This window comes from Mustela nigripes, chromosome 16, assembly GCF_022355385.1.
Source record: "Mustela nigripes isolate SB6536 chromosome 16, MUSNIG.SB6536, whole genome shotgun sequence".
NCBI lineage: Eukaryota > Metazoa > Chordata > Mammalia > Carnivora > Mustelidae > Mustela > Mustela nigripes.
Genome location: NC_081572.1, coordinates 36,406,432 through 36,429,935, shown reverse-complemented (window position 1 = coordinate 36,429,935; position 23,504 = coordinate 36,406,432). Strand labels below are relative to the sequence as shown.

Sequence of the window (23,504 nt, the reverse complement as noted above, 5' to 3'; positions counted from 1 at the left end):
GGCCCTTTTGCCTTGATTAAGTTTCCATGACTCAAGCCTGTTTAGCAGGCTTGCATTTAACAGGGTAAGCAACTCAGTAAAATCATCAATGACAGCCACATGCAGTGAGTGTAAAACAAATGGACACACTGAGAAAAAGCAAAATACTTTTTTTTTTTGGTGGCCAAATTCTAAGTCTTATCTTTCAACAGAATGCCTCGTCTTATTAAAAGAATGTACCTCTCTCACTGAGTATCTTTCACTAGTATTAAAGAGTAGAAAACAGTTTTCATATTTGGAATAGATAAATACTTTATGTAATTGGCCTAAACACTGTCATGGTGATTACAGTTTGGTTTTTTTTTCCCCTAAGAATTTCAGATAATTAAAATGAATTATTCATTTGTAATATGCAAAATATTACAGTCTGAGTCAGCAAGTTTTTTTTTTTTTGAGTGGAATTTTATTTTGTTAACTTCAATCAGTATTTCATTACCTTGAAGGTCCTCTATTTTTTTCCAATCCTGAAAATAATTTTAAAATTAATAAAAATCAATTATAGGTCATATTTAGTAGATCTTACCAGTGGGCTTTACAAGGCTGTAACTGAAGTTGGCAGTTCAAGAAAAACAAATAGGTTGTTCAACTTTGTGATTTTTTTCCCCCTCAAGCATTAATTACTTTTATTTATATGTAACATTCTGCTCAATGAGTTGTAGTTTAATTGTTTATGGAGCTTAAAAAATCCACCTATAATGTATAGATGATGACCTGTTTGTCAAGATCAAATACATTGCAGCTGTTTGGTAGAGGTGTGAAATTATAATATTTCATAGCACTAAGTCCTATAGCACTGTGGACCTTCATTAGCATGCAAGTGCGGGAGCTGGGTTTTTTACCTTGCTTGTAGGCCGCTGATAAGACGATTTAAATGACTGTGGAAGATTTTTGCTTCAGGGCAAAGAACTCAATAGAAATCCATTTATATAACTTGTGTGTGTGGTATTGAATGACACAAACTAGTGGTGGAACGTAGTCATTCATATGTAAAGTTGTTCTTCCAGGGAGCTGTCTGGGTGTGATAAGAAAAAAGGGGGGGCAGTGCTTTTATAGTGTGTGTTTAAGCCATCCAAGAATTACCCACACAGATAGTACTCATTACACTATTTTTCCATCCAGCGAGAAATATGTCCACAGGCAAAAGTATCTTTATCTAATTTTAAGTGAATGTTGTTTTGCTACAAAGATAGCTTCTGGAAGCGCTGATGTGATCCTTGTAAAAATGTAAATTGTATTAACTCTACTGCTGCTTATCAGATGTGTGAACTTCTGCCAGTAAGCAATGCAGTAAGATCAAATAAGAACAATTTACATCTTGGCCTGAACATTTCATAAACAGATGTTTATCTTAACTATTCTACCTCTGCAGTCTGAACTCATTTCAAAGAATAATTTACATTAAGGTTAACAGAATTTACTCTAAAATATTGGGTGTACATATTTGGAACAGTTCACTTTTGCCACTTTACGGACCTTAAGTTAAAATTCTAGGAGGTCATCATTCTAAGAGAATCTATTCCCAGTGCCATTCCAACTGTTTTTGTGGCTTACGGAGATGATTAGATGGTCAGTGTAGGTCTGACCCCTCTTCAGATAATCAAGCAAAGAATTATCACATGGGTGGTGTGTCAGTATATTTTTCCAAGAAAAAAGGATGTTTAAAAAAAAAAAAAAGAGCGTTCTCCCTTCTGTGGTGAATATAAATAGTTTCTAACTTTTAAAGCAAGGAGCCATGAGTTTTAACCAGGTAGTACCTATTTACCATTTCAATCCTAAGCTTCTACTTGATGATAAGGGAAGGATTCAGTGTTCTTGTCATTAAGAAACATTTCATTTTCCCTTATAGTGCCCCTTCTTTGTTGATGCCACTTCCTGGAACTAAAGCATCAGCTTCGATGGATAAATATGCTGTGTTTAAAGGAATTGCAACTGAGAAGTCCTCTGAAAATACTATTCCATTTGGAGGTAAAAACACATTGTCAATTCATAAACCTATGAAGGTAAACCCATTTTAGTGGTGACCTTTTGTGAGAAATGTATAAAATGTTTACACCATGTGTCAAGTATGTATGACTAATCCAATCTGCCTTACTTACTTCCTTGAGTTTTAATATCAAGATTCCTAAACTTTTTTTTTTTTTTAAAGATTCCTAAACTTAATGGACTTTTTGTCTTTTCATCACAGAGCCTGGTGATAAATACAGTGCTTTCAGAGAACTCGAACAGACAGCAGAGAGTAAATCTTCAGGTAAGCTTTTGATTCCTTAAATGGATAAATTACTTCTGGGTTTTGTTTTTTTTTTTTAATTTATTTATTTTAAGTAACCTCTACACAGATTACAAGTAATCTCTACATGGGGCTTGAACTCATGGCCCCAAGATCAAGAGTTGCATGTTCCTCTAAGCCAGCCAGGTACCCCTCGTTTTTTAATAAAAGATATTTTTAAGTTATTTTATTAACATATAATGTATTATTTGCCCCAGGGGTACAGGTATGTGAATCATGGTTCCTTCAGTTTCACTTCTGAACATGTCTTTATTATATTATGTGTAAGAGGATTTTTTGGCTTTGTGCCACTACAAACTATAAGAAGCAAAATATGGTTCAGCTATTGGAAATTATTTTCTAAAATTAAGGGCAAACCCCCAATTGAGGCAATTTCTTTTTTCTTTTTTTTTTCTCAAGATTTTATTTATTTATTTGACAGAGATCACAAGTAGGCAGAGGGGCAGGCAGAGAGAGAGGAGGAAGCAGACCCCCCACTGAGGAGGGAGCCCGATGTGGGGCACCATTTGGAGCTCTATCCCCTGACCCTGGGATCATGACCTGAGCTGCAGGCAGAGGCTTTAACCCACTGAGCTACCCAGGCGCCCTGAGGCAATTTCTTTTGAATCTAGTGTGTTCTCTTTCACTGGAAGCCTTCAAGCCAAGTTAGACTTCTGTATCAAATGGAGGGCTCTGACTGGTCTCCTTTATTTTAATGTTTAACAAGAACTTGAACTGTTTTCAGTCTGTGGACTATGCAAAAGTAGCAACCAGTCTTTTTAAGATTTTCAGAATTGGCTATAATTTAATAAGATAAGAGGAATTTATAGATGGGCTTAGAGTAGAAGGGAATATAGAATGATAGTTTGAGAGCCATATGTATAAAGACTGGAAGTTGTATTTGTGGTTAAAAACTAACCTGATATGTAGGGTTTAGATAATCCATAGATAATCCATAATGGACATAATCCATTATGTCCTTCCAAGTTTAGCTGCACATGCTATGATATCTGTATACTCTCAGGAGGATTTCTTCCTGAGTACAGTGCCATCCATATTCTACATTTGTGTACTGAGTGCTCAAATTTGGAACATTCTTTGATAATCATTTGTTCTCACCCTTCTGTCCAAGAGGGTGGGAGTGGGCAGGGGAAGTGAGAGGAGATAATAGGAAAGGTAATGTATGTGTGAAAGTTCAAGGAATAAGTGTACTTCTTAGGGTGCCTGTAGATCAGTCTTTTAAGTGTCTGCCTTCTGTCCAGGTCATGGTCCCAGAGTGCTGGGATGGAGCCCGGCATCAGGTTCTTTGCTCTGCAGGGAGCCTGCTCCTCCCTCTCCCTCTCCTGTCCCCTGCCTCACTTGTGTACTCTCTCTCTCTCCCTCTCTGTTGCAAAAATAAATCTTTTTTTTTTTTTTAAGATTTTATTTATTTATGTGACAGACAAAGATCACAAGTAGGCAGAGAGAGAGAGAGAGAGGAGTAAGCAGGCTCCCCTTGGAGCAGAAAGCCCAATACCAGGTTCGATCCCATGACCCTGGGATCATGACCTGAGCTGAAGGCAGAGGCTTTAACCCACTGAGTCATCCAGGCGCCTGCAAAAATAAATCTTTAAAAAAAATTTTTTAATGTACTATTTAAGTATCTATAAAAGAGAAACCCACCAATTCTAAAAATATTCTCTCTCTTATAGCTGTTAGGTTCCAAAAGTGTTTCCTTGTTTCATTCTAGCCTTTAGGATGTAATAACTTTTTTCCTCAGTGCCTGTGTTAAGCACTAGGAGTACAAAGATAAACTTTAGAGGAAACTTGGGGCACCTGGGTGTTTCAGTCTGTTGAGGGCCAACTCTTGATTTGGCTCAGGTCACAATCTCTGTCCTGGGGTTGCCCTCAGCCGGGAGTCTACTTCAGGATTCTGTCTCCCTCTCCCCCTGCTCAGTCACATGCTCTCTTTCTCTAAAATAATAAATCTTTTTAAAACGCAAAAAAAAAAAAAAAAAAAATCCACAAAACCCTAGAGGAACTTGGGCTTGTTAGTTGGGTTTGACTCCCAGCAGTGCTTTCCTCACCTACCTCTCAGGCCAAGGTGAGTTTGGAGTAAAGAGCAAGGTTTAATATCAGAGTTCTTTGCTTAGGGTGGTAGTAAAGATCTTATCATAGGTGTGCTGTTCCTGGGAAAGACAGTGGTGCCATCAGAATGGAAGCAGTACCTTCGTGCTGCTCTTAGAGAACTGTAGTAACAGAACCCCATACTGTTACTGCCATGTGTGCTGGCTTGCTTTCATTCCTGTATTAACTTTAACTCAGAGTTAGAGAGTTCCAGGTAGAGCTGCCAACTCTTTGTTCATTTTAGGAGAATATATTTTATTCTGTTCTCGTTAAAAATACATTGGCCCAGGGGCACCTGGGTGGCTCAGTGGGTTAAGCCTCTGCCTTCGGCTCAGGTCATGATCTCAAGGTCCTAGGATCAAGCCCCATGTCAGGCACTCTGCTTAGCAGAGAGCCTGCTTCCCCCTCTCTGCCTGTCTCTTTGCCTACTTGTGATTTCTCTCTTTCTGTCAGATACATACATACAATGGCCTGAATGCATCAAGTATGTTAGTATCATAGAATTTATGAAAAATCATGTAGTATTGTGTTCAGAACTGTGGTTTTTATAGGTTACTAAGTGACAGATTAATATTATTTCCTTTTTTCCTACTACTACAGTTTAAACTGTAAATTTAAAGAGATGAGGAAAATACTCTATATGGAGAAGTGACCCTTCTTATTGAAGTTTTAGCAACAAGTGACCTCTTTTGAAATGTTTTCAGGGCCTAAAAAGTGACAAGTAGAGAGGGGAATTTATGAGGATTCAGAGAATTAATGTATCCTCTGATATGCAAGTTGCAACTAATTTATTTGCCCCAAAGTTCCCTTTGTTTTTGAGCTTATAAACCCACCTGTTTTTCTTTCTTTTTGAACCTTTCACCCAGCTTCCATTTCTAATGAAAATATTTACAATTCATCAGTAAGTTTAGTTTGCTGTGGTGATTTCTTTTTAAAAATAACAAAGCAAAACTTGTCAATTTCACAGATATTTCAAAGTAGCACATCAAAAATTTAGACTGTGACAAAATTGGCTGCTTGTTACATTTTCATTTACAAAAATGATACAAGTATTATCGGTAACATACTTATCCAAAATTGTGGGTGATTTTTTTTTTAAGTTTTACATATGCTTCTCCTGTCAATTTGTGAAATTGACTTTAGTTTTATTAGTCGTATGTCTTAAAAACATAAAATACAGAAATTTTGAATGCTGTTCCTCTCTTTCTAAAATTTCCCTGATAATATTAAGTAGATTTCTTTGTGTTGGTGAATTATGCTGGTGAATTGATTAAATCAGCTTCCATTGTTTTTTCCATGCTTTCTTATGATATATCAAAGCATATATCATGTTACAAACACAATATATTTAAAGTTTGTTTTATTTTAATGACAGTTTTAAGAATTAGATTTTGGTTTGAAATACAGTTTTTGTTTTTTTTTTAAGATTTTATTTATTTGACAGAGAGAGATCACAAGTAGGCAGAGAGGCAGACGGAGGGGATGAAAGAGAAGCAGGCTCCCCGCCAAGCAGAGAGCCCGATGGGGGGCTCAATCCCAGGACCCCAGGATCATGACCCGAGCTGAAGGCAAAGGCTTTAACCCACTGAGTCACCCAGGCGCCTCTGAAGTATACTTTAATAGCTCATTTGTTTCTATATCTCATTTTTAGGGACAAACAGAATTTTAAACTGGACAAAGAAATTAAAGCCTTTATTTTAGTTTATAACTTTCCAGAAATAGCACTCACATTTCCAAATAAGTGATGTTGGTATAGCTATATTTATATTTGGTTTATCTTTTGGTTTTCATTATTTGGTAAACCTAGTGGATTTTAGGGAAGACCTTTAGACACCACTAGAAAAACTAAGATCATCTGCATCCTAACCTCATACTTATGAGTGATAATGTTACTCTAATAATAAAGGAACTCTATTTAGAATCATGGGTCTAGGGGCACCTGGGTGGCTCAGTTGGTTAAGCAACTGTCTTCCGCTCAGGTAATGATCCTGGGCTCCAGGGGTAAGCTCCCTGCTCATTAGGCAGCTTGCTTCTTCTCCCTCTTCCTCTGCTGCTTCCACTACTAGTGCCCTCCTGCTCTCTCATTCTGTCAAATAAGTAAATAAAATCTTAAAAAAAAAGATAGAATCATGGGTCTAGATTTTTATCAACATCCTAATTGAGTCTATTTAATTTTTTACTGAAAATTCATTGTACTTGTTTTCTCTAAAAAACGATAACAAAAAAATTTTCAATAAATCCTTCCTCAGAGTAGCACAATATAAGGTTTAAATCCTATCCTTTGAAATTTTTAATAATGCAGTTAGTACTTATTTAAATGCCTCTAAATTTTAATAAATAAGAATAAGCACTGATTGGTTTAGTGGGATGGCTGATTTCGAGAATAGCCCAAGTACTCAGAATTTTTTTTTCCATGAGGTCAGCTTATTTTTTGTAGGGTATAGAAAAACTACCACTTTAAAATGTGTCCTTAAATAAATAAAATCTTTTTAAAAAGTAAAATAAAATGTGTCCTTAGCAGGGGGCACCAAGTTGGTGCAGTCAGTTGAGTGTCCAATTCTTGGCGTGGGCTGGGGTCTGATCTCAGGGTTGTGAGATCCAGCCCCATATCAGGCTCCCTGCTCGGAGCAGAGTCTGCTTGAGCTTCTCTGGCCCTCCTGCTTACGTTCACATGAGCACACACGCTCGCTCACTTGCTTGCTTGCTCTCTCCCTCTCTCACATAAATAAATCTTTTTTTAATAAATAAATAAATCTTTAAAAAAAAAAAGTGTCCTTAGCTAGAATGCTTTGCAAGTAAGTAGATACCTTTTGAAAAATTTTCGTTGAAGTTCCCTTCCAATTAATGCCCCCATATACTGGAGGAAGACCAGTGATACCTAAGAATATGCTTAAAGTGCCTAGATGAACAAAGGGTTTCACATTCTGAATATTAGATGCAGGATTTTTCGTAGTATTTCACTGATATCTGTGACATTTTTTGCCTTGATTGATCACCATGTAAAGCATTTTATCTTTAAGGGATCATTATTTCAACGTGTCTCTCGTAGGAACTTCGAGCACCTCTTTCTTCTTCCCTTGTGTGCTGTGCTGGCTACCTGTAGTGACCTGAAGCCCCGAGAGCTGCGCTTTTGGCCAGCTGAAGGACCTGGCCTTAGGAGACCCAGCACACTTAGATGAGCAAATAAAACTGCGGCTGTTATGTGCTCTCGGTTTGATTCGTATTTCTTTTGGTATCACTAGCCTTCAGTGTGGAAACAGATGTGTAGTTTCCAAAGAGATGTTTTGATAGGGTTTCAGCATGGTTAAATAATGTCAAGCCAGTGAGGGAAAAGTCTCTAAAAGTATGCTTGTAATTTAATATGCTGTGCACCATGTGGTTTTCAGCTCAGCATTTTTATTTATTTGGCTGTGTTGTGTTTTTTTGTTCTTTCAGGGGAAAACTTTGCAGAATTCAGAACTGCAGGCACAGATGATGGCTTCACAGATTTTAAAACTGCCGACAGTCTATCACCACTAGAACCACCAACAAAAGACCAAACTTTTCCAGCGGCCTTCCCCTCAGGAGCTATACAACAGAAACAACAAACACAAGTGAAAAACCCTCTGAACTTAGCAGATCTAGACATGTTTTCCTCAGTTAACTGCAGCAGCGAGAAACCCTTGTCTTTTTCAGCTGCGTTTAGTGCATCCAAAGCCGTTTCCACACGACCACAGCCAGCAGTGCCCGCTACAGCCACAACAGCATTGGCAGCCACGAAGATGTCTAGTTTGGCTGATGATTTTGGAGAATTCAACCTTTTTGGAGAATATTCTAGTCCAGCATCTGTTGGGGAGCAGGATGACTTTGCAGATTTTATGGCTTTCAGTAACAGCTCTGTTTCAGCTGAGCAAAAGGCCGATGACAAATACGATGCCCTTAAAGAGGAAGCTAGTCCTGTACCTCTGCCTGGCAGCTCGAGCAGTGCAGTGAAGATGGGACAGGGCTCAGCTGCTGCGTCTACCAAATATGATGTCTTCAAACAACTTTCTCTGGAAGGATCTGGACTAGGTGTTGAAGAAATGAAAGATAACACTCCTTCAGGAAAAAGTGACGATGATTTTGCTGACTTCCACTCCAGTAAATTTTCTTCCATGAACTCAGACAAATCCCTGAGCGAGAAATCCGTGGCTTTCAGACACACCAAAGAAGACTCTGCTTCGGTGAAGTCCTTGGATCTCCCTTCCATTGGTGGCAGCAGTGTTGGCAAGGAGGACTCTGAAGACGCACTCTCTGTTCAGTTTGACATGAAACTGGCTGATGTGGGAGGAGATCTTAAGCATGTCATGTCTGATAGCTCTTTGGATTTACCAACAGTTAGTGGCCAGCATCCTCCTGCTGCAGGTGAGGAATTGGTGAGATTACTCTGGTGATGGTGATGTAGATTTCAAAGATGGTGTGGTGGGTGCCAATTTCCAGTAGAGTGAGGCTCTGGCTCTTAACCTTTATGAATTTCTAATAACCTCTTCATTGCCAATCCCATTAAAGCAGTGTTAAAGTTGATTCTGTAGGTATTTGGATGTATGGATCCTCTGAATACCATGGAACTTAGATTGGATTGATTAATTTATTTTCAAAATCAAACACGAACTTGGTGTTAGAGGCACATAAAAATCCACTGCTGAATGAATCCTACATCACCAGGACTTTTTATAAAGACTTCTGCAGTGTCAGTAATGTTCCTCTATTTCGGTGAGTGAGGTCGGTGTTTCCCTCTCCTTCTCTCTTCTCTTGGGTCTGTTTGGCAGCTACCAATATATTATTCTGTTCAGTTTACAGAAACTGACTCTTGGTAGGCCAAGAAAGTAAAAATGTCTAGCCGGTTGTACTGCAGTTTGCCACATCTCCACAAGGGAGGAGGGAAAGAGCTTGTCTGGATGTCGTGTGTGCCAGAGTCTGGCAAGGAGGAGGGCACGAGTTGTAGTGGAATTCAGGTACAGTGTTCGGTGTGAACTCTATTGCTGGAAGTATTAAATTGTAACAAATCTGTAGATGGTAGAATAGGGTAACTACTAACTTTCTCATAAAATGTTTGAAAACATCTTACAAGGAGCCCTCTCTAAATTCTATATGGATTTACTTGTAGCAGTTTATTCTGTAGTCCAGCTTCCTGTCATAAAAACTAGATTCCCAAGTGTCCTCGTTTTTATTTTGTTTTGTTATTTGATATGTTATATAGAAAGATAAACCCATTTTGTGGCCTTTAATAATGAGAACTATCTCAGTATTACTGTATTATTCTAGAAAACATATTATACATTCGAAGGGTTTGTTGTGTTTTAACTAGAGAGGGACATACAAGACATTTCCAAGTTTACAGATTGTGGCAGAAATGTCAAAGTATTATGGCTTTTGCATATATCAAAATGGTAAGTCAGAGAACAAAACCTCCTCTGTCCTTTGGCTGCTGGAGTAGTCGAAGATATTCTTAAACAGTGTGCTGGATCAGGAGTAGGTTCTCAGAGAGAGGTTACGTGTCACATGGCAGCTGGCTGGCTGGGGCATTGTCTGAGGGTCGCAGACTCTGCATAGCTCCTTGCGCCCAACTCTCTACTTCCTTTTTTTGTATTTCTTCCTCAGATGGTTTCCTTTTTTTTTTTTTTTTGCTGCTGTTTGTTTGATAGAGTGATTTTGTTTCTCTTTTTTGTATGAGCTGCTTGAGCCACAGTAGTCGGTTGCAAAGTGCTCTGTTTTTTGAAAAATATTTGATTTTTATTTAAAAATCTCATGACATGTATACTAGCCTTTTGAACTCTGAAGTTATGAATTAGAAGCTATTTTTTTTTTAAAGTGAATCTATATTCTTTCGTAGTGCCAAGCTAGATGTCTTTATGAGATGACTCTAAATCAGGTTTGGGATATCTTTTTCTTTTCCTTCCTTTAAAATTTTTCATTTTATTTGGGGAGGGGCAGGTTCTTGTGACCAAGCTTGTTCTGACTGACCTGTTAAAATAATCTTCTGTGCTCGTGTTCTTTTATGTATGTTTGGAACATTCTCAGCTTGGAACCTGTAATGTTCAAGCCAAGTCTCTTAAGTTTGCGGATATTCTTAAAAGCAGATTGTTTCCTCTTTTTGACCTGTAAACCGCCTGTCGGAAAGGAGCAGTATCCCTTTAGAGCGGTTGGTAAAAGGGGTTGATGCCTGACCCATGAGCTATATTGTTGTTGAGCAAAACTGCTGCCTACATGTACTGTCGAAGGTAAATGGCAGGGACCTCTTCAGTGCACTTTGGTTTGACTTTAACCTCACGTTGACCACAGTATCTCTTGCTCTCTTAGTTTGAGGGTTAAAGGTACTTCTTGTTGGAGAAATAACAAGTGAGCCGATGAAAAGAGAATAAACTAATAGATTTCTCTCTCTGGTCCTTAATCTTGTTTAGAAACCCCAACTTAACTCTGAAGGGGATACTGTCTCTTTTAACTCTTGCTATAATTCTTTGTATGGAAGGTAGATAATACTAATAACATTGCCTGATTTCTCTGCATACTATTACATTTAACCCTTTGAGCCCTTGCTGCATATAATTTCAACTAGGCTGCTTTTGTCCCCACCACCAAATTTAATCTCTCTGGCACGGAACCATCTTGATGTGCAGTCATTTCGATCATCTGGTTTTGTTGGCAGCAAGAGCTTACCCTCATTTGTGACACTCTCAAAGGGTTAGCAAGACTTCTGTAGCTAGCTACCTACCTACCTGTAAAGTAGCTCTTCTTTGACATTGAAAATCGTTGTATTTTAATCAGCACCTTATTATTAGTATTTTTTTTTTGGCTGCTTTTCTGATGTCTTTTTTTTTTCAATTTAGACATTTTCTGTGTGAATGTGCCTTTTCGAACTTGCTTTGGTATATTCCTCTGCAAATACTGATCTGCATGCTTATTCTGATGACTTCTTTTCCAGCTCTTCTGTACCACTCTCTTTTGTGATCTGTAAGTCCTATGTTAATAAATAATTCTTTGGCATATTTTGAAAGTGTGGGGATGTGTGTAATTTGTACTATTTAAGTGTTAGACCAGAGAAATATCTGGTCCGTATCAAGTGTAAAGCTCTAGCATCTCCTGTGATTAGAGGGCCTTTCCCTTTTGTTGTTTTCTTCAAATACCTTTTTCCTAAGAAAGTATTGGCTTAGCCTTTCCCTCTTATAATTCCATTGATAGAAATTTTCAACATGGCACTGAATTAAGATGTAATTTTAACCTTACACTATGTAATAGGAAAAGTTTACTCCTTTCTTCTAGTGAGAAAAAACAGAGTAGGTCTTACCGCTTAGTAAACATGACAGAGCCTGTCTCCACTAGGAGTTACGGTGTGAAAAGAGGGAGCGGCTGAGGAAATAGATCAAAAAGTTGAGTGTTGGGGACAGGGGATACATCTGTTAATAACTAGATATCTGTAAGTTTAACTTAAATCATGGAATAGTATTGAGATGGACTTCTGAGCACAGTGCATGCAAACTGAGCTTAAATTGATAATCTCTGTAATGGAGTGTTCAGTGTTAATATCAAAATGTCTTCAGGACTGAATTCAGTGTGGGTCTGAAATGGCACTCGGGCTCTAATTGTAGAGCATGTTATCTTTCCAGCTTCAGAATGTTTCGTGAAGCCACCCTGAGTCTTTTGGGTTTTTTGTTTGTTTGTTTGTTTGTTTTGTTTTGTTTTGTTTTGTTTTGTTTTAACTCAGAGTCCATAAAGCAAGTTCTTAAAACAGCTTTAGGGGAGGTCCTCAAATTAAGCTTTAAGCCACTTTCCTTTTTAAGAAAATAATCCTAGAAAGACATACAAAAATTAGCAATAAGAGAATGCTAAGTTTGGAAAATATTTGTTTCATTTTTGAGTATATAAATAGCAAAAAAACCTTGGGAATATTACTGTTTTTTAGATTACAAACCCAAGACCAATAAAAATCTTGGGAAAAAAGGATTATTTCCATGGTTGACATTTTTTTCCTTATACTTTGAGATTTTAGTTCTTTGTTCTTTAAAAATTTGAGATAGACAGGAAATTAAACCATTAAAGATGAGGATTTTGAATAGGATTCCAGAGAGATCACTCACAGTATCTGAAGTAGGCCATTTGAAAAGCAAAAAAGTTGCATATTGGGGTTTGGAATAATTCAAAGAAAAGCTGAGTCTGCCATTCAAACTACTGTGTTTGGATAAATATATTACGTTTTAATTATGATGTGTTCTGTTTAATCCTATGCCAAGTAAAGTAATACAGTTACTGCTTGAAGTCATACGTCAGTGCCTGAGAAATTATACAAGTGTATTCATATTCTGCAATCATATTCTGTGATTGCAGAATGAAGTCGCAAATGAACATGAAGGGGACACTGACATATCGGTGAAGCTGAGCTAAATCCTAATATATCAAAATCAAATTATTTTTTTAAAGAGCTTCTTCTAGCTTTGTTTTTCCATCAGTTGAATTCTTTTGATATGTTGTTTTGGAAAGCATTGGCCCAATGGCTTTGAGAGCATTATAAGGTCACGGGCATAGGAGGGTCTTCCAGGTGCTGCCCTCTCCCTTGCATGGCCAAAAGGTCCCACCTACAGCTCATCTGGTGGTTTTTTTAATGAGATTTGATTTTTCATGATGACAATGAGCAGTCCCCCTGTATGGTTGACCCTTGAACAAAATGGGGGTTAGGGACATTGACCTAGTGTGGTCCAAAAATCCACATACAGCTTTTGACTAATAGCCTACTACTTACTTTGACAATAAGCCTACAGAAGCCTTACTGATAAAATAAAGTCCGTTAATTCCTGTTTTGTATGCTAGATATATTATGTATTATAAAGTAAGCTAGCAAAAAGAAAATGTTACCAAGAAAATCACATGGTAGAGAAAATATATTTACAGTACTAAACTCTATTTGTTTTTTTTTTAATCCATATATAAATGGATCTGTGCAATTCAAACCCATACCATTCAAGAGTCAGCTGTAAAGCCTGACACCATTCCTTGACCTTCCAGCCTCTTCGGGCTTCACATATCTCCAGAATAGCTGATTTTCTTTGTTGAACTTTAAAGTACTGGCACAGAAATCTGGGGGGCTTACAGATAGCGTGGGTATCATTTACACCAAAGATTTCTTTGTGTCAGGACAAAAAAAGAATGGGAGGTTTCTAGACAGATTAGGGAACACTAGAAGGCAGTTAGACCGCAGCATTTTGCCTGTCAGACTCACAGTGTGGTCACTTTCATTCTCTTTTCTTGAACAACTATCCAAGCATTTGAGACTTCTAGGCCACAGCCCAAGTTCTATAGTTAAGAGAGCATGTGAAGGTAGAATAGTGTCAGGGGTGGAAAGAAGTTGAGATGTATCAATACTTCATGGTTTGCTTTGGTAAGTGAAGTTTGGATTAAATCAGTATTGGAAATTAAAAGAGATTTCTTCCTTAGTCCCCTGAACATTTTTATTGCTGTACAAAACCCTGAAGAATGATAGACTTCGCGCATGTATCCTTTTCTTCTTTGTCTAAGCTCCCTTCTCAAAAGCCAGGAACTTAATCACCTGGGCATATGCTTACTGCTTTAGAAAACTTCCATGGAAATCAGTATGGTCTTCACGTCATGTAATGGCAACTCACGTTCTTTGTTCCAAGAAATACCTTGTTTTTGTCTTCATCTGTTCCCGGGGGATTTGAATAGAAGTTATGGAAGAGACTGCTAGGGTTACTTGCCAGCGTAAGCAAGAAATCCATGTTTTGATTTGAGCTCCATGATGGAAAGGAGCTCGCCTAGTTCATTCCCCTGGCCTTTGTAATAGGACATTCCTGGTTGCCAACAAACACCTGTATTACAGCACACAATTTGGCCTATTATCTGTGTGCAATTGCTGTTCAACCTAGCACAGCCACAGAGCTCTTCAAGAGAACTAGAAATGCAGTAGTGATTCTCTTTTCATTTTATTGCATCCATTCTCTGTTTTCTTTTTCCTGTTTCTCCCGCAATTGTCAGAATTCAGCTATTGAATGGAAAACCCATCTATAGAAACTTCAGTGATTACAAAATGTGGGTTATTCCACATCATTTTTTCCAGACAGGGCTTCCATCACTGATGTTTCAGGTCTCACAGCATCTTTAATATTTTGAAAACCATCATACAGTAATACATGTAATTTAACTGCTTAGAAAAGGTAGAATTGTTAACATGGGAAATGAGAACTTTTCTTGGTTTAACCTACCCTCCGTGAACTGATTTACCACATTTTTCTTAGAAAATGGTTTACTAAATATTCCCCACTCCAAGAAATACTACTCAGTTTTTATATTACTTATAAATGCAAAGATTTAGAAAGACAGTGTTCTCATCTTCCTTACCTAAGTCAGTTAGTGCTTCCTTTTGTGTTCAGATGCATTGCACTTCAGTAATTTTTTTTTTTATACTCTAGTAGCCAATGAATAAGCAAAAGTAAAATTTTAAAATCAACCTCAAGCTGGATTTTGGCATATCTTGTATATTTACTCATCTTTTTTTTTTTCAAGATTTTATTTATTTATTTGACAGACAGAGATCACAAGTAGGCAGAGAGGCAGGCAGAGAGAGAGGAGGAAGCAAGCTCCCTGCTGAGCAGAGAACCCCGATGCGGGGCTTGATCCCAGGATCCTGGGATCATGACCTGAGCCGCAGGCAGAGGCTTTAACCCACTGAGCCACCCAGGTGTGCCCTCATCTTTTTTTTTATCATAAATTTTTTTAATCTTTCATTTGGTCATTTCCATGAGTTACTCCAAAAGACAAAATGCTATGCCTCTCATTTTTAATAAAAGTAAGGTTTGTTGAAGATCTGTAGTATTATAAGAATATTTAAAAGCTTTTCAGCAATTAGCTGAAAAGCTTTTCCCTTATTGCTTATAATGTTTTTTACCTGATTATAATACAATCATTTCTGGTTGTTTTTTTTTTTTTTTTTTTTAAACACCTGTTTTTTTCTTACTGCAGAATTGCACAAAAGGGTCTTTTTATTACCATAACAACTGGGTTGTGGTTTTTGAACTAGAGCCTAAGTTTTCATTAAATTTGCCTTTGGTCTTTAGGAAGACTGCTAAAATTGCTACCCTTGTAGTAAATGAGATTCTTGGAGTAGTTCATAATACATTTTCCCCAAAAAAGCTTTCTGGTAGCATCTAACAATAACAAATACCCTGTTGTGAGACTTTTTTTTGCATGTACCCCTTGAAGACAACTGTCCTAAGGCACCTGCCTCAGGGCAGTTCCCCTCTCTGAGTCAGGGCACCTCCTGATCCCTTTCAATCTTTGGGAGGAACAAAGCACTGCAGCCAGACACCAAGAAAGCATTTTTGCCTGAAGCCTTGTTTTAATCATTCTTTTTTTTTTTTTTTTTTTTTAAAGATTTTATTTATTTATTTGACAGACAGAGATCACAAGTAGGCAGAGAGGCAGGGGGAGAGAGAGGAGGAAGCAGGCTCCCTGCAGAACAGAGAGCCCGATGCGGGGCTCGATCCAGGATCCTGAGATCATGACCCGAGCCGAAGGCAGAGGCTTTAACCCACTGAGCCACCCAGGCGCCCCTGTTTTAATCATTCTAAACTGTACATTTCTCATCTGAATATTTTGCCCCCCTCCTGTTCGACAAGCCAGATTTGAAGAGGACCATTTACACCACAGACGTTTAACATACATGTTTCTGTGGAAGTTATCTACTTTTTGCTGGTTTGCCTTTTGTGTAATCCAGGATTTTCCACTCCTGTTACTAATTTAGTGCCCTTTTGCTAGTAGAGTTAAAGGAGAAGGCGAGACAGGTTTGGAGTATACCCTTCAAAGAGCTGTGGAAATGTCAGGAATCCCTTAACCGAAAGACACAGCAACCTAGTGTGGGTCACCTATCAACTTAGGGAAACCTGGATCCCAGAACTGTGGAGCATTTGCCTTGTCAGCCATGTCTGCCATTGTGAGAGAGAGGAAGCCTTGCACCTGGCTGTCCGGCTGGGCCACCAAGACTAAGATGACATTTGGCCAGACTGAACGGCCGGCATGCTGGGGGGGAGGGGGTGCCGCACTTCAGCGGTTTTCAGCCTCGGTGGCTTTTGGTCTTTGAAAGCAAGCAAGAAACTTCCCCTAGTTAGGACCATTACAATGAGGAGTTGACATTTCATCTGTACTACGAAATAATTCCATTTTAGGCCCTAAAGCAGCAACTAAATGTCCGGTGGAGGCTGGCGGCAACGATGCTGTGCCAATCCGGCCCTTACGGGTTGCTCACCAGGCGCTGAGCCGGGTCCTTTGCACGTGTTTCCTCCAGCGCCACAACACAGCCCTTCCCAGGCCATGGCCTTCTCAGCTTACAGGGAAGCAAACCAAGGTTGTAAGAACTGTCAAATAACTTGCGTTGTGTCACACAAGCAGTAGGTGGCACCATTGAGTTGAACCAAGATCTGTCTAAATCAAAAACCTACATTCTTGGGCGGCCTGGGTGCTTTGGTCGGTTAAGGGTCAGGCAACTGATCTCAGCACAGGTCTTGATCTCCAAGTCGTGAGCTCCAGCCCCACATTGGGCTCCACATTGGGCTCCACATTGGGCAATGGAGCCTACTTAAAACCTTACATTCTCTCTCTACGTCTTAAATTATTTTTAAACATATATTAAGAATGCTTATAAAATGAGTCTTCTGCCCCAGCATTTCTTTCTTTTCCTTTTTTCTTTTCTCTTCTTTTTTTTAAAAGAGGGGCTGGTACATAGTTGAAGGAGAAACAGAAACCCACCCAGGACCCAGAACTTTGATTCTATTTTTTTAGAGGCTAAAGTAGATTAGATTAATTTTTCCCCCCTCATACTCCATCACAGCAGTGTGGCGTCCATATTGACAATAACAATTAGGTAAGTAACTGCTTCATTAAAATCTTACCTTTGATGTTGCCTGAGACAGAGACTCTTAAGAACTGGTTAAAAGTTAGGTAACATTATTTTTGCCTTACTTTACTTTTGAGAAATTGTCAGTTTTCAAGTAGTTTGTCTTGTACATTTCATAACGTCCATGTGTTAAAGGAACATTTCCCAACCAAGTCAAGATGAAAGGGCCCAGTTTTAGGCAGGGAGTATTGTAAGTACATTTTAAAGCTTATAAGTGAACAGTTTAAGTGATCCGAACCATGTCATACATTGGTAGATGGTACTCCTCTGTCTTTTTATAGTAATCTTTACATGCAAAAAAAAAAAAAAAAAATGCTTCTTTGTAACTAAATATAAATGCCAGCTCAAAGCTAATGTGGGTTTTTAAAGATCAGATCTTACAGCCCAATTCCTTTAATTTTAGTACAAGCTCTAAATTTAGTTAACTTCAACATAATATAAAACTAATCAAATATGCTAGACATTTTACTTCTGCAGAGTTTAGGGCATTACCTAAATCATGAGCTTGCCTCTAATTGTGGGGTCTTATTTCCCTTTCAGATATAGAGGACTTAAAATATGCTGCTTTTGGAACCTACAGTAGCAATTTTGCAGTGAGCGCACTTACGAGCTATGACTGGTCAGACAGGGATGATGCGTCTCAGGGCAGAAAACTCTCTCCATTTGTCCTCTCAGCAGGAAGCGGGTCCTCCTCAGCTGCCTCAGTTCTTCAAAAGAAAGAGACATCCTTTGGCAGTTCCGAAAACCTCACCATGACCTCTCTTTCCAAAGTAACAACCTTCGCATGTGAAGATGCTCTTCCAGAGACTGCTTTCCCAGCTTTTGCCAGTTTTAAAGATGTCATTCCTCAGGCCAGTGACCAAAAGGAATATGAAAGCGGGGACTATAAAGATTTCACAAGACAGGACTTGCCGACAATGGAACGGAGCCAAGAGGCTACCTGCCCAAGCCCAGCTTCCAGCAGCACTTCTCATGACACCCCCAAAGAGTGTTCAGATGACTTTGGAGAGTTTCAAAGTGAAAAGCCCAAAATCAGCAAATTTGACTTTTTGGTAGCCAATTCACAGAGCAAAATGAAATCCAGTGAAGAAATGATCAAAAGTGAGCTGGCAACCTTTGACCTCTCAGTTCAAGGTGAGTAGCTATCAGTGGCCATGATTGTACTGTGGTGGTTTCTTCCACTAAGGCGATAGATGTTCTTTCATACGAATAAAAAGTTGGTCTCTGGTTTAGGGGGAAGTAGATTTTGCAGCCTCTGAAGTCAGGGTCGATTATAGATAGATATAAAATAGGTTTGCAACAAGACTGAAGTCAAGCCAGTGTCCCTCAGATAATTGCTTTTGGGGCTAACAACAAACATAGCACAGAGTCTCTTGTTCATTAGCGTGTTAGCTAGAGGGGAGCTGTGTTCAAAGAGCCAGGGAGGGGCACCTGGGTGGCTTAGTTGGTTGGGCCTCTGCCTTCAGCTTGGGTCATGATTCTAGAGTCCTGGGATCGAGCCCCGCATCAGGCTCTCTGCTTGGCAGGGAGTCTGGTTCTCCCTCTCTCTCTGCCTACTTGTGATCTCTGTCTTCCAATAAATAAATAAAAACCTTAAAAAAAAAAATGAGCGAGGAAAATGGATTTGATCCACTTGTGGGCAAGTTAGCTCTGCTCTTACTTCCTGGCTGTGGACTGTATTTTTTAGTTCAGAGACTGCAACATGGTAGCCATGGATCTGCATCTGGTCTGCAGAACTGTTTTGATTGGTCTGCACAGAATGTGTTGTGTTTTTTTTTTTTTAAAGATTTTATTTATTTATTTATTTATTTGACAGAGAGATCACAAGTAGGCAGAGAGGCAGGCACAGAGAAAGATGGAAGCAGGCTCCCTGTGGAGCAGAGAGCCCGATGCAGGCCTTGATCCCAGGACCCTGGGACCATGACCTGAGCTGAAGGCAGAGGCTTTAACCCACTGAGCCACCCAGGCGCCCCAGAATGTTTTTAATGGGTGGAACAGTTGCCAGTAGATAAGAATCATGAGATTTCACAATCTGGATTTCTAGCTTTTCTTGAAAAGTTGTCATATCTGGCACTACTAGGCCTGTATGTCCCCATCTGACAATCCAGTGTGCTGAGTAGCACTTTGCAGCACTCTGACAGATGGGACATGCTGGCCCAGTGTCACAGGCCCACCACCTCTTGTCTCTGGCTGTCCTACTTCAGTCATTTACTTGACCTGCCTGCTCTCCAAAGGCATTTAAGTGTGCCCCTTCTACTTCTACTTAAGCCCATCCTGACTGAAGGTATCATTGATTTCTGTTGGATTGAGAGTAGGGAGGAGCTCGGTGCAAACCCATGACTAATGACTGGAAAAGAACCCAATTCTTATGCACTGATCTTTAAAATGCTATTTATTGCACACTTACCAGATGGCAATGTAGGGTAAACATCACTTTTACATGCACTAGGAAACCAAAAAAAATTCATTTGACTCTCTTTATTGCAATACTTGCTTTATTGACATGGTCTGGAGCCAAACACACACTGTCTCCAAGATATACCTGGATAGCTTGCCAGAGAAGAATGAACGAGGACTGTGTTTCTGAATGCTTCGTGGCATAAGCATCTAAAGAAGAGGGTCTCATAGCAAGGAAAAGCCTTGGCTTGAATTAAGCTGAGTATTGAGAACCTTTGACTGTGCTGTCCACTTCTCCAGGATCACACAAAAGGAGTTTGAGCCTTGGCGATAAAGAAATAAGCCGTTCTTCTCCCTCTCCGGCTCTGGAGCAGCCTTTCAGAGACCGTTCCAACACTCTGAGTGAGAAGCCAGCCCTGCCTGTCATCCGTGACAAGTACAAAGATCTGACAGGAGAGGTGGAGGTGAGTCAGGGAGTTTCCTCCAGGGGGCGCATCTAAGACCATCCAGGCACTGAGGGCCTCAAGAAAAAATGCTTGTGGGGAAGTAAGGGCAGAAGGTCACAAGGAACCAGACATAAAATATTTAATTAGAGGGAGAGAATGGCAGCATTAGCCCTGGATAAAAATACTCGCAGGTGCAACATCTGCTGAAAGTTTTCAGCGACCCTAAAATTGAAATGATTCATGAGACTTCACAAGGAGGGAAGTGTTTGAAGGAAGTTTTCTTTGGGCACTTGGAATTTATCATTTTGGACTTAGCGAATGTTAAAACATCAAAATAGAGGAGGGGGGGATCTTTCCGGATCTTTGTTGGCTGCGTCTTAGTCCCACGCTGTTTTTCTCCTATAGCCAATGCTCTTAACTCTCCGCCCTGCCCCTCCTTGTCATTCATTCTGGTGCCTATTGGCCTAGCTGTAGGACTGCCGGTGGGTTACTGTTTACTCTTGTATAAAACATCTGTGTGGTTAGCACCTTTGAAGCAGTTTCTGCTATTACTAGAACAAATGAGGCAACATTAATAGAGGGAAGCTGCTACAAAACATACCTCTCAGATTAGCAAGTCCAGGGCTCAGAAGTTACACATATCAATAATTTTGAATAGTCATTAGTGGTTTCAAAAGGTAAACTGTGCTTGAAGTAGAGTGGTTTTAATAAAAAGGAAAGTCTTCCAGTGCTTTTTAAATGGACAGAAATCACAGAGGATTCCAGGCTTCCCAGTTTAACCAGTTCTTAAAATTTCACAGGAGAATGAGAGATACGCGTATGAATGGCAGAGATGCCTGGGGAGTGCCCTAGATGTGAGTATGTCATTTTTATGGTGCTCACATGCATGTAAGTGCTGTCTTGTGCCATTTTGCCTTCTTTCTGTGGTTCATTTGAAAGGACAGAGGAAAACCTGAGGAGAGCCCTCCCTCAATGGCCTTATGCAAAGGGCAGCTCTATGGAAAGTCACACATCATAAGGGAGGCTTCTTTCACGTTTACTATAGCAAACACTGGTTCATTTGTCACTTGTGCCCTCACCTATCACTGTGTTTAAAAAAATAGCAAAATGATATCATTAATGCTGCCTAAATTAAAATAGCATTTAAACTTAAGAACCTCTCTCTTTTCCAAAGAAACGGAGAATTGTTTCTTTAAGGTTAAAATTAAGTTCTCAGATTTGGGTCTGTGGAGTCATATACATCTATCAGCCCATCATGCTTTTTCAGCCCTCTGGCTTCTCTATTGGGTTTTCTACTAATAGGAAATTGATTTGTGGTGACTATTCTCCATTATATGAGGTGGTATGATTTTGTTTCTTGTAGGTCATTAAGAAGGCAAATGATACTTTAAATGGAATCAGTAGTAGTTGTGTGTGCACAGAAGTAATCCAGTCAGCTCAAGGCATGGAGTATTTATTAGGTATGTTCTTTTGTGTTTTACTTATTCAGAATCTTGAAGTTCACAATATTTTCAGTTTTCCCTTATGTTAAGTATTTTAATGTAGATCTTTCAAGCTACATATGACTTTCTAGGTAAGATGCTTGAGTCACAGAAACAACTGTTCAACTTAAGGTACCTATGGTGAAGTTTCTCAGTCCTTACATACATCCCAGTGTAAAACTGGGTCTGTGTTACTGGTTTATCAAAGAATCTGACCCAGATGAGGCATTAGCATGAAACCCTTGCGGGGGCGCCTGGGTGGCTACATTGGTAAAGCATCCAACTCTTGATCGCAGTGAAGTTCTTGGGCCCCCAATTAATGCCTTACCTTGACCATGCTCTGTCGGTTCTTCCTCTCTGCCCCTTATTGACATCACAATTCCTTACCTTCCTGCCTGTCTTCAGCTATTAAATGTCTCAGTCCAGCTTGGGACCCCAGCCTCTGTCTAGTTCAGTATTGCTCTCCTCCTGAAGTTTACACTTGGCCCGTGACCAGAGCCACTGGTCTTGGACCCTAGTTGTTTTCAGATCTCTGCTCAGGTGTCACCTTCTGAGTAAGGTCTTCCCTGGCCTCCCTTTCTCAGAACTGTGCCCCCACCCCACCCTGGCACCTTCCTGCCCTTCTTCTGGGGAAGGAAGAGGAAAAGCAAAGCGCTGTACCTCAGCTGATGATGCCCTAATCTGAGGACCACCTGGAATTCCTCCAGTCCTCTCTTCTAGAGGCTCGGAGGAAAGTTGGGGATGTGTCTGGTGGCTGTCCTTAGAAAGTGAAGAAGCTTGGCACCTTTCTTCCTGGCTGGAAGAATTCAGCCACAATTCAGAGACCACAGGAGAAGCACATGTGCTGTTCTGCTAAGTGGATATAAAAGAAGAATGAAGCCACAGAGTTTGTAAATCATTGGGCATTCAGAGAAGTGAGATATTTCTTAATTACTTTGTGATGATATTGACAATCAGATTCTTTTAGGCTTTTGATGTTCCCATTTTAAATGGGAAACATTGAATGTTCAATCCCAGTTTAATGGAATTTCCCAAACTTAAACAGATGAACTTACAAAGAAGCCAGGAAAAATGTGCTAATACTTGCATAGTGTCTCTTTTTCTACAGGCATTGCTCTAAGCCTTTTACAGTATTAACCCATTCAGTCCTCCTTGGGGAAGTGGGTTTATCCCCATTTTACAGATGAAGAAAGTGAGGTCCAGAGAGGTTATGTGACTTGCCCAGAGTGACACAGCTAGGAAGTGGCAGAGCTGGGATTTGAACCCAGGTATTGTAGCTGTGATTCGTGCTCTTACCAGGAAGTTACACTGCAACACTGTGTAGACTGGTCCCAAGGAGTAGTCCATTCACTTCTGTGCAGATACAGTCCGCGTTTCCCACAAAGACACCAGCAGGTGGTAGTGCGACCCTGTGCTACCCATCGTCTCTGCACTTCCTGCCCTCACCCCGCCCTCTCACCCTCCAGGTGTCGTTGAGGTGTACAGAGTGACCAAGCGCGTGGAGCTGGGCATAAAGGCCACCGCAGTGTGCAGTGAGAAACTCCAGCAGCTGCTGAAGGACATCGATAAAGTATGGAATAACCTCATTGGCTTCATGTCCCTGGCCACGCTCACGGTAAGGCCGCTCGGTGCTTAGCACTTGCTTTCCTTGCCAGAAACCTCAGCAGTAAAGTGACGTGTACGCACCTGTGGCAGCACCTTCTGCAGGGTGAAGGTGAGGTGCCTCCTGGATTGTGGGACATTCGAGGAAGGAGATCAGTGTACAGTTAGCCGAAGGCCCCAGCTCGGCTCCTCGACAGCCCCTGGACTGGCGTTGCCCACATAAATCCAGAGCATAGGAAAACATCTGCTCT

At 40.0% G+C, this 23,504-nt stretch overlaps 1 protein-coding gene across 1 annotated transcript in view; it reads left to right on the top strand.

Moving 5' to 3' along the window:
• Positions 1–23,504, top strand: part of SYNRG (synergin gamma) — an 88,299-nt gene that overhangs the window by 48,055 nt on the left and 16,740 nt on the right. Inside the window, exons 10-17 of the mRNA XM_059378563.1 lie at positions 1,886–2,004; positions 2,225–2,287; positions 7,847–8,794; positions 17,868–18,461; positions 20,025–20,188; positions 20,971–21,024; positions 21,534–21,630; positions 23,118–23,266. Coding sequence (XP_059234546.1) covers positions 1,886–2,004; positions 2,225–2,287; positions 7,847–8,794; positions 17,868–18,461; positions 20,025–20,188; positions 20,971–21,024; positions 21,534–21,630; positions 23,118–23,266 — 2,188 coding nt within the window. The remainder of the gene's footprint in view (positions 1–1,885; positions 2,005–2,224; positions 2,288–7,846; positions 8,795–17,867; positions 18,462–20,024; positions 20,189–20,970; positions 21,025–21,533; positions 21,631–23,117; positions 23,267–23,504) is intronic.